Here is an 11,634-nt window from a genome sequence, read left to right as displayed (position 1 = left end):
AAACGAGGAAGAAATGCATTCACATAGCTATAGCGAAATCGAGCGTAAAATTAACATGAGATTTTCATAAAAGGTAGGCGACTTGCAGTACGCTTCGCCAGCGACGGTGTCCAGGGCGGGTATGGTGTACGTGGACCCAAAGAACCTGGGCTATCAGCCTTACATGGACAAATGGATACGAGGCAAAAGGGAAGCAGACCAAGAACCACTGACTGGATACTGCGAGAAATACGTGCACGGCGCGATCTCGCTCATTATAGATGGAATGTTCGGGCTGCAGCAGGTCAAGCCACTTAGGATGATTATTCCGCAAACAGCGCTGAACATGGTAACGATTAGGCTCTCGTACGCTGATTAATTGAGCCTTTTATGGCGATTGAGATCGGCGACAGAAAAAAATTGTTATTCATTTTAACGTGATGTCAGATCTGATTCAGAAAAGTATTTCTGTGACTTATGTTTGAAAATTTTCAGAAATTCACTTTAACCAAATTCGGAGAGTCTAATTTTTAAGTCTTCAAATTCATCCTTGACAAATTTTAAATAATTCAATTTCTAAACTCTATAATTTCTATTTTTTTTTATACCAATAATATATGATTCTTTGATTATTCCGTGAATGAAATTGAAATTACAGTAAAATTATTGGTGAACATTCCTGTCTCAGGTGGTGCAACTTTGTTACGTCTTCGACAGTCTCCTCTCGATCCTAGAAAGCGTTGCACCAACCGCAACAACCACGAAAACCGAAGAAGATGAGGAAATAAAACTGGAACCATTGTTCACTAGGCAGGAAATTCTCGAGGCAATGTATATTCAAGCTTGCTACTGGTCTCTAGGAGCCTCTCTAATTATAGAAAATAGACCTAGCTTTGACGATTATGTGAAAAAGACTTCCGGTTTTATGATGGTTCAAGACACCAATGAAAAACCAGCTACTGTGCGTAAGTATGAAAAATGAATTATAAAGATGCTGAAATATCATTTAACCCTTTATAAACCGATTTTTCTTCGTTCATAAAAAAAGAAATTACGATTGATTAGAATTTTACAAAAATTAATAATTATTATAAAGAAATTGACTGGCAATAAATAAACAACATGACACTTATAAAGTACAGATACACTTACAAGGGAAGTTCAGCAACTTAAAAATTCAAAAAAATTTGAAACTTTGCAAAACTGTCGTTCAAGTGACGCCAATAACGAACCATTTTTTATTTCGACAATGCAACTGTTCTAGGGGTGAAAACTCCTCCTCAAAGAAATTGTAAGTTGTCGTATTATCGTGAATATTAAAAAAAAAAAGTTGTGTGGTTTTTAATATCCTACATTGTGGTGGTGAAATATTCTCGAAAAATACTTGTTTTTCAAAATTTCCCCCCACCACTCTTAATGTTTTGATAACACTCAGATAGATAACCGTTTAAGAGCTCTTTGCAACCACGTATATGAGTTGGATCACAATATTTTTTGAACGGACAGAATCGACCTGTCGTACCAAAAAATACACTCTATTTAGTAATTACACGCATGCCATGTATCCACATAATTATACTTAAATAATGCTGACTATAACATACAAATAGTATTAAATACAATTACTTCCATACTCATTTTTATACATCAATTAATTTAATATAAATATTTTAAGACAGTTATAATAGACATTCAAAAATCTGTATTTTTAAAATGATAAAAAAAAATGTAAGTACAGTATATTCTCCACAAGTGTCAGACCGCAAGTACATTCTTCTGTTAATAATTAAACAAATAAATATAATATATAAACAAATATTTTCCATATGGGAAAAATATTTTTAGTATTGTCTCTTTTTGTCTTTGTAGATGTTTTGCTGAATTCTTAAGTATTGTAACGAAATTTTTTTCATCCCATTTCTGTTACATTATATTCTCTTTCCTTAGTTTGATTGTTAAGAAATGACTGTAATTCATTTTTCTTGGTAAATAAAGTAACATAGATATTATTTATTTACTACCTCCTCTGTTGAAATTATACAACGTTAAATAAATTCAAACGAAGTTTACGGAAATTTCTTTTGACTGAGTATAAATGGATGCGTAACTTTCAAGTCACATAGCGTTATAGAGAATTTATTATGGTCAGTAAGTAAAAAAAAGGATAAGAATTGAATGATTCACTTACAGGATACATACCCGTGACGGAAAAATTGTTGTACGATTACTTTTTGGACGTAGAGAAGAATATATGGATTCCATGGAGATCTCTGGTCCCTGAGTACGTACACGACAGAAAGAAAAATTTCTCCGAAATCTTGGTCCCCACTATAGACACTTTACGAACCACCTGGTTCGTCAAAATGATGAACGAAAGAGATAGACCAGCGCTTTTAGTTGGCGAGACTGGTACCTCGAAGACTGCTATAATTCTTGATTTCCTTCGAAATTTGAGCTCAGAAAAATACGTAAGATTCAGAAGATCTAACTGAACATTTTCATATAAATTCCTTCTGCCATGATAACATTTTTAGAATCAATTATTGATCAATTTTTCATCGAGAACGACTTCCATGGATGTTCAAAGGAACATAGAGGCAGTTGTGGAGAAAAGAACGAGGGAAATTTATGGACCACCGCCTGGAAAAAAATTATTACTTTTCATCGATGATATGAACATGCCATTCGTAGATACTTATGGCACTCAACAACCAATTGCACTTTTAAAATTCCTATTCGAAAAGGGTGGATTTTACGATCGTGGAAAGGATCTTTCTTTGAAGTACATGAAGGACATGTGTAAGTCTAATCATTAGGTCATCCCAAAAAAAAAAACATAACTCCATTGAACTTATACGTTTTTGTTTAAAATAATTACCGTAATATTCGATACACCTTTGCCAACTGTTCACAAGAGCATTAATTTTGCTTATATAAAAATTCGAATCTCTAAGAAAAAGAAACTGCTGAAACGCGTTTTCAATATTCTCCTGTTTCCTAAATAAAGCTTGTGTAAGGAAACTGTCAAATGAGCCGAAAAAATAAAAATCGATTAGAGATAAATCAGAGGAATATAGGAGATGAAGTAGAACTTTAATATCCAGTTGATGCAATTTTTGTACAATTAATTACCGTTTACCAGGGCTGGTTGTTGTACTTCCGGTTTTTGGTAGACGACCTCCAATTCATCACTATATGACTCTGCTGCAGTGATAGTGGTACCCGGCCTTAGAAAACTGCAGCGAATTAATTCCGAAGTAGACCACCAAACTGCGAGCATGATTTCTATGTACACGGAATTAATCCGCTTGTAATACGTTGGGAAAAGTGTATCGAACATTATAGAAATTATTTTCAATAAAAATGTTTTTTACAATGAATGGCTTGAATCCGCGAGAACTTTCAGGATAAGCTAATAGTAATCTTTTTAAAAATTCTTTCAATGTCTGAAATTAATTGTCAAATATTTGTTTATAATTTATAGGCTACTTGGCAGCGATGGGAAAGCCTGGTGGAGGAAGAAACGAGGTGGACCCAAGATTCATCTCGATGTTTTCAGTATACAACGTCGTATTTCCATCAGAAGAAACTCTCAGCTATATCTACACGAGTGTACTGGGTGGACACTTTGAAATATTCGAAGAAGAAGTGCAAGCCATTGCTGAAACTTTGATTCAAATCACACTGAATAACTATCAGGTTCCTATATTCTTTATTAATTATCATATGAATTCTCAAATGTGAAATTTCTTGTAAAAAGTATTTCTATTTCCATCAGAAAGTCACTGCAGAATTATTACCAACACCAAGTAGATTCCATTACATCTTCAATATGAGAGATTTATCGAGAATCATTGCTGGACTTCTTCAGAGTCATCCTGATTATTTACCAAGTGTGAAACAGATTGTCAGAGTTTGGAGAAATGAATTTACAAGAGTCATATGTGATCGATTGATCAACGAAGATGTACGTAATTGAAAAGTGTGATTATTTTTCGTGTATAAAGAATATTCAATTGTAGGATGCGAAAATTGTGGCTGGATATATAAAAGAGAAGATTCACGAGCGTTGGGAAGAGGATACCGAAGTGATAGATTATGTGATGAGGGATCCATTATTGTTCGGCGATTTTCGAAATGCTATTAACGAGGATGAGCCAAGATTTTACGAGGATTTGTTGGATTTTGAGGCTGTTTATACGTTGTTCTTGGAGGTGATTAATACTTCCTAAGGGAGAACAAAGATTGTCGGAGTCTAATTAAAAAAGAAAAAGAAAAAGAAAGAAAAAATATCATCGCGTTGAAAAACAACTTTTGTAGAAAAGTGAAATTTACTTTACACTCTCTAATTACAAAAGCAGGAGTAATCTCGAAGAAAATTGTTCTTCTTTAAGAAAATCAACTGATACTTTTGAAGCATGAAAATTCTAATTACTAATTGAATTTAAAAAAAAAAACTTAAATTTGTCAGATATACGAGGACTACAACGAGAGGAACAAAACTAGACTGCAAATGGTGCTCTTCAACGACGCACTCGAGCACCTGACCAGAGTGCACCGTGCGCTCAGAATGCACAGAGGCCATGTTTTAGTGATTGGAATCGGTGGAAGTGGGAAGAAATCGGTGATAAAACTGGCTGCATTCGCAGCTAGCTATCGTACCTTCGAAATAAGCTTAACCAGAAATTACAACGAAGCTTCTTTTCGAGATGATATGAAGAATCTCTATAATATGGTTGGCGTGAGCAATGAAAAAATTGTTTTTCTCTTCACTTCTTCTCATATCGTTGACGAGAGTTTCTTGGAGCTGGTGAACAATATGCTGATGACTGGAGTGGTACCGTCGTTGTTTACCGATGAGGACAAGGACGAAATTGTGAACAATTGTAGGAACCAAGCTATGGAAGCTGGTTTCGGGGTGAACAAGTATGATTTATTTGATTATAAATTTTCAGTATAATTTTATGCGTTCACGAATTAAATCTTTATTTATTTAATGGATATAACAATGAAAAGATAGGCTCAAACATTTTTAGATCTATTAAAACTAAAGGTGACTAAAAATTAAAAAAAAGATACTATTATCTTCTTAAGGGCTTCTTTAACTATATTATGCGGCTAATAAAATAATAATTATAGGCGATCACGTTACGAGATTCACCAATTTTTCTATATATTTTGTATAATAATTAATATGTAGACTATAATATGATAATACATAAATAAACTGATATATAAATTTTTTTTGAAAATAAGTAATATACAGGGTGTCCCGTAACGCTGGGACCACCCGGAAATGGGGGGTTGCTGGGGTGACCCTGAACAACTTTTTCCTTATCCAAAATGTAGTTTGATGCTTCGTTTTCGAGTTATTAAGCCACCTAATTATCTTCTCTAGCTATGGTGGTACGAGAAAATTTTTATACCTAATGTAAGTGTTTACAAATGGTGAATAATGTGGAAGAACAAATATTTTCCTACTGTATGTTGTAGCAGATATATGACCTTGAAATGACCTTGGACTCTAAAATTTTAATTCAAATGCGAAACTCCTTTTCAGTTTTTGCCATTTCTTCCATGTTATTTACCCTTTGATACCGTTTAAATTGCGTATAAAAATTTTTTCCTACCACCATAGCCATAAAAGATAATTAGGTGGCCTGTTTTACAGGACTCACACTGTATAAGAAGAGCCTAAAGGGTTAAAGAAGAATAAAATAGAAAAGAATGCAAACTGTAACTCGAGTAGCTGAGAATATTCTTCTTGGGTTTCAGAGAAAATGTGTGGGCCTATTTCGTGAAGACTAGCCTACAAAATCTACGAATCACATTATCCATGAGTCCATCGGGGGATTTGTTGAGAACAAGATGTCGCAGTTATCCTGGTTTAGTGAACAGCACCACTATAGACTGGATGTTCCCATGGCCTGAACAGGCTTTAGTAGCTGTAGCTAATGTGACACTGAGAGATGTAATTTTATTTAATTCACGATTATTTGAAACATTTATAGTGAACTGTATAATATGAACTTGATCTGATTTCAGAACCCGAACGTGCCACAGACTTACAGAGAAGCGCTGGTAGAGCATATGGTGTTCGTTCATAAGACTGTCTGCGACTACACGATCGATTTCCAATTAAAATTGCGCAGAAGAAATTACGTCACGCCTAAACATTACTTAGACTTCATAAATACTTATCTGAACCTCCTGGTAGAGACGAAGGATTACATAAATGCGCAATGTGATCGACTTTCTGGAGGTGCTTGGAAAAAATCATCAGAAATCTATATGATAATTGTACTTTTTCAAAATACTTTTCAGTATACTGTTAAAGAGTATGGTAAACTCTTTTTTCCATTTCGATTTTTTCGTCTTTAAGTTACTCTTAAAATACTCTCGTTTATTTTAAATTACAAAATTTTGTTTCAATTACTCTTAAAGTGTTCTCATTTCTCATTTTCACTTATCGAAGTACTCTCATTTTACATTTTTTTCATTTTCATTTTCTGTTTTAATCGTTCTTAGAGCATATCCATCTTGTAATTTTAACGTTTAAAAAGTACGTTTTAGTTTAAAAGATTTTTTTGTTTAATTTCAAAGGCCTGCAGAAGATCGCGGAGGCATCGGTGACGTTGAACGAGCTGAACGAGATTCTGGCGGTGCAAAGAGTAAAAGTGGCCGATCAGACAAGGAACTGCGAGCAATTATTGGCTTCGATTGGGGAAAGCACGGATATTGCAATGGAGAAGAAGCGGCTGAGCGAGGAAAAGAGGCAAGAGATAGAGGTGCAGAGGAAGATCATCACCAAAGAGCAAACGGAAGCGAGGAAGGCGTTGGCTGAAGCACAGCCTGCGCTCGATGCGGCTAGAGCAGCCCTGGGAGAACTCGAGAAAGCGGACATCACTGAAATTAGGTTTATTACTCTTCTATTTACTCTGATTTTAAAACGAATAACGTACAATGGAACCTCAATTTCATAAAGAATTTCACTCTTGTACGGAGTTTGTAAAGTTACATGAATAAGTAAATTTCGGTCTTTGACCCAATATCATACATTTACAAGAAATGAGTATAAGAAAATAAAACTCAGTTCAGAACTGACAAGGGAAGGCAAGGCCTTCGGGTCACCGATTTAGTTAAAATTTTGAACATATATAGATCTCGTTCTCCTGTTCACGAATATGTACCATTATAGAGGCAGATACTTAATAGTTTTTAAGATATTTGCAATTGAAATTTTCTTATTCCTTGACAATTCAAATTTGATTGATGTAAATACCAACCGTCATTGTAGTGTGTCAGTCTTGCACCGACCTTCGTAGGTAACAGACGCTCCTCAAGCAATCGAAAAACCGTAAAACCAAACGCAATTATACCTGAGACCCTCCGAACGTCTCCGAGCGCGGCCAGAAACGGTGGCCAAGAGGCCAAACACGCGCGACCAGCAAATTCGTGAACGAAAAAACTAGTGCCAGTGTCGACCAAGAAAAAGTGCAAGAGTGCAAATTTGATTGATGTAAATACCAACCGTCATTGTAGTGTGTCAGTCTTGCACCGACCTTCGTAAGTAACAGACGCTCCTCAAGCAATCGAAAAACCGTAAAACCAAACGCAATTATACCTGAGACCCACCGAACGTCTCCGAGCGCGGCCAGAAACGGTGGCCAAGAGGCCAAGCACACGCGACCAGCAAATTCGTGAACGAAAAAACTAGTGCCAGTGTCGACCAAGCAAAAGTGCAAGAGTGAAAAAAAAAAAACAGTGACCAAGTGCACTCCCACAACCGACGATGTGGGGATTCCCCCACAGGAAATACACGCAACGATGAAAAAATCAACAGCGGCCACCAAGGCGAAGGTCCATGTATTCCCCCCAGACCAGGCGAAGGAAATGATCTAGCAGCTGAAGGCATCCACATCCACGCCAAAAAAATCCCCGAGACGCCAGAAAAGTAGCGAATCCACAAAAACGCAAATGGAAGTTGAAGCAAACATCCCCACCGTTCGCACTGCTGCGGAACGCCCCAAAATCACCACCCGAAACAGCGACCAAGGTGAAACCTCCACCACCAATCGTACTAAACGACACCCCCGCGGACATCGCCTCATTTATGCAGGAGGTGACCAAAACCACAAAGCGCATCCACCTAAAATATACAGGCAGAACGACGCAGCTGTTCGTCAAAACCGCCGAAGACCACGCCAAAATAACGGACATCCTAAAAAATAAGAACACGGAATTCCATACATTTGGGTTCAGAGCGGACCAAAAAACGAAATACGTAATACGGGGCCTGCCAAACTCTTACGCCACCGATGAAATCAAAACAGATGTCGAGAGACAATTGAAGAAGCCCATCACCGTACACCAGATGGCCAAGACCGAGCCTGACGGAACCCGTCATCTCCTCCCTCTATACGTGCTAGTCACCCCACCGGACGTCACTATAAATCACCTGAGAGCCCTCGAGGCCATTGTTTATCACAAATGCACGTACGAGAAATATGCAACAAAATCAGCAGTCACCCAATGTTACCGCTGCCAACTATTCGGCCACTCCAGCGCCCATTGCAACATCAAGCAAAGGTGTGTAAGATGCGGACAAGACCATACCAGCAAGCAGTGCGACCGCGCAAACACAACCATCAAATGCGCAAACTGCAAGCAGCACCACGTGGCCAGCTACAGACAATGCCCAGTAAGGCTAAAATACCTGGAAAAAAAGGAAACGAGGAAAACAGCCGAAACCAACCGCACCACTAGCAGACCACTCACATATACATCATACCGAAAGGAAAACGTGACCTTCGCAGAAATGGCAAGCAGCCAAATCCGCACCCATCATACCCCAGCACACGCAATGCTACTTCCACCACCCCCAAGAACCACCAGCCAGGCCCAGAACCCCCTAGTCACCGAACTCCAGGGCCTATATGAGGAACTAAATGACCCCAAGCTCATCGGGGACATCAAGGCACTCATTATAGAGTACAGAGCGGCAACCTCAGATATCAAATACGCGCACATCTTTGAAAACAATGGACCCTAACGCCCCCTGCACCGTCAACCTCATGGTATACAACATTCAAGGTATACGCAATCACACACTTGAACTGCAACACATCCTCCGCACGCACAACATTCACATTGCAATAATTACAGAAACCCAGCTTTCACAGAAAACAAAAATATCCATACCCGGCTACGCAATACACAGACACGATCGCCCCACACATGATGGAGGCGTACTAATCCTAATCCAACACGACCCCATCACCCTCCCAACAATAAACAACACAGGAACACTAGAGACAATTGCCATCAAAACTAGGCTACACAACCACCCCCTCACAATCGTAGGGATATACAACCTCCCGCGCAACAACCTGAATGCTCACACACTGAAAGCTTTAATGAAAAACGGCCCCACCATACTGTCTGGGGACTTCAACGCCAGGCACCAACTATGGCATTGTCAGGCTAAAAACGCAAACGGCAGGGTCATAAACGACCTCATTACACATCACCCGATCACAATTTGCGCGCCAGCGCAGCCGACCAATATCTCCACCATTCCAAACCATTTACCGAGCACCATCGACTTTATCCTATCAAACAAAGCCAACGTAGTAAGCAACCCGCGCACAATCGCAGCAGGTTCCTCAGACCACGTGCCGGTCCTCTTCAACCTCCCGGCCATTTCCCCCTCCCCGAACGCAACTATCACCAGATCTGACTATCGTACCACCGACTGGGACAAATACAGAACCACCATAAACGACCAAATCCCAAACACGAAACCACTAATCCACAACCCAGAAGACATAGACCGCGAAATCAACACACTCACACGTATATTTCACACTCCGCAGAACAGACAGTACCTCGCAAAACCGTCCTCATCCACCTCCCAAACATGCCGCCACACATTAAAAACCTAATCAAGACTAAGAACAGAATACACACGCTTTGGCAAACGCACAGACACCACGAAACAAGAACGCTGCCAAACAAGTACACGAGACTAGTTCAGCACCACCTAATATAGAATGGCGAAACGCACAATGGGACAGAACACTACAACGACTGAACCTGAAAGACAACTCCTTCTGGAAAGTGACAAAATTTTTCAACACTCAAAACTATCGCACCATCCCCAACCTACAAACCCATAACTCAATAGCACAAACAGACTCAGACAAAGCGGAAGCGCTAGCAGCACATTACGCAAACATTCACCAGCAAGCACGCAGTCACGGTAATCCATGCAGTCACAGCTTAAATCCATGCTCACATACGCAAGCTTCTAGAAGCCCAACCTCCTCACGGAACACCATCACCCCCCACTTTCCTCCCCAAAAGAAGTCCAAACTATCCTTGCAAAACTCAGGAATAATAAGGCCCCCGGTCACGAAAACATCCAAAACACCCTACTAAAAAATCTCCCTAAAAAAGCAATAGTCAGACCAACATACATAATCAATGCCATCCTCACCCACAGCTACTTTCCCAATACCTGGAAGAACGCGACCATCATCCCCATACCCAAACCCAATAAAAATCCCACCCTCCCCTTCAGCTATTGTCCTATCAGCCTCCTCCCGTCTCTCTCCAAAGTGGTAGAAAAAATCATCCTTGCTCGCCTATCCTCCTCCTTGAACGACCACAACATCATCCTCCCCCACTCAATTTGGGTTCCGCCAAAAGCATTCCACCGTCCACCAACTAGCCAGAGTAAGCAGTGATATAAAAGCCCACCTGGCTATAAAAAACACCACTGCCATGATCCTCCTGGATACGGAAAAGGCCTTCGACACCGTATGGATCGAAGGACTCACCCACCACCTCCTAACCCAAAAGGTCCCCATCCTTCTTACAAAACTAATTCATTCATTCCTCACACAACGTAAAATAACAGTCAGAATAGGACAGACCTACTCCCAAACGCACAACATAATGGCCGGAGTCCCCCAAGGCTCCGTCCTCTCCCCCACACTCTTCAACGTCTTCATTGCCCATGCCTTCCGCGACCTTCCTAAGCGGGCAAGCATTGCAGGCTTCGCAGACGACATCGCGCTATACACCGCCAGTCCCTCACCACACAAGGCCATAAACAGAATACAAAACGCAGCTCACCTAATAATCAACAGATTAAAGAAATGGAAACTAAACACCAACACCGACAAAACCGAAGCCATCCTATTCACACACAAAAAGTCACTTCCACCCGCAGTCAACATCCACAATTCCACCATCCAGTTCCAGAATTCCGTAAAATACCTGGGCATACACATAGACACCAGACTCCCTTGGGCCACCCAAATAGCGTAAGCAAATAAAAAAGCCACCTCCATCCTCGCCAGATACTACCACCTCCTAAAATCTCCAGCCCTCCCCATCAAACTCAAACTCCTACTCTACAAATCTATCATCCGCCCCGTCCTCACGTACGCCTCCCCTGTATGGCACACGACGGCACACACACACACACATGAACAAAATCCAGATTACGCAAAACAAATGCCTCCGAATCGCCGCCAAAATCTCCAGACGCACACTAATCACCGAAATACACCGCACCTTAAACATTCCATTAATAGCAGCTCACATACAGAACCTCAATACCAATCTAAACAATAAACTGGCCAACCA

At 39.9% G+C, this 11,634-nt stretch overlaps 1 protein-coding gene across 1 annotated transcript in view; it reads left to right on the top strand.

The window, feature by feature from the left end:
* The window catches only part of LOC108578218 (dynein heavy chain 10, axonemal-like), a gene marked incomplete at its 5' end in the record, with an annotated part of 53,625 nt that overhangs the window by 20,918 nt on the left and 21,073 nt on the right, over window positions 1-11,634 (top strand). Inside the window, 11 exon segments of the mRNA XM_017941502.1 lie at window positions 74-328; window positions 668-944; window positions 2,170-2,447; window positions 2,514-2,778; window positions 3,464-3,678; window positions 3,758-3,946; window positions 4,002-4,193; window positions 4,451-4,905; window positions 5,755-5,950; window positions 6,025-6,241; window positions 6,583-6,895. Coding sequence (XP_017796991.1) covers window positions 74-328; window positions 668-944; window positions 2,170-2,447; window positions 2,514-2,778; window positions 3,464-3,678; window positions 3,758-3,946; window positions 4,002-4,193; window positions 4,451-4,905; window positions 5,755-5,950; window positions 6,025-6,241; window positions 6,583-6,895 — 2,852 coding nt within the window.

The sequence above is a fragment of the Habropoda laboriosa genome, unplaced genomic scaffold, assembly GCF_001263275.1.
Source record: "Habropoda laboriosa isolate 0110345459 unplaced genomic scaffold, ASM126327v1 scaffold2634, whole genome shotgun sequence".
In the NCBI taxonomy this organism is placed as follows: Eukaryota; Metazoa; Arthropoda; class Insecta; order Hymenoptera; family Apidae; genus Habropoda; species Habropoda laboriosa.
Note: the sequence above shows the minus strand (reverse complement) of the source record. Positions and strands in the feature narration are given on the sequence as shown.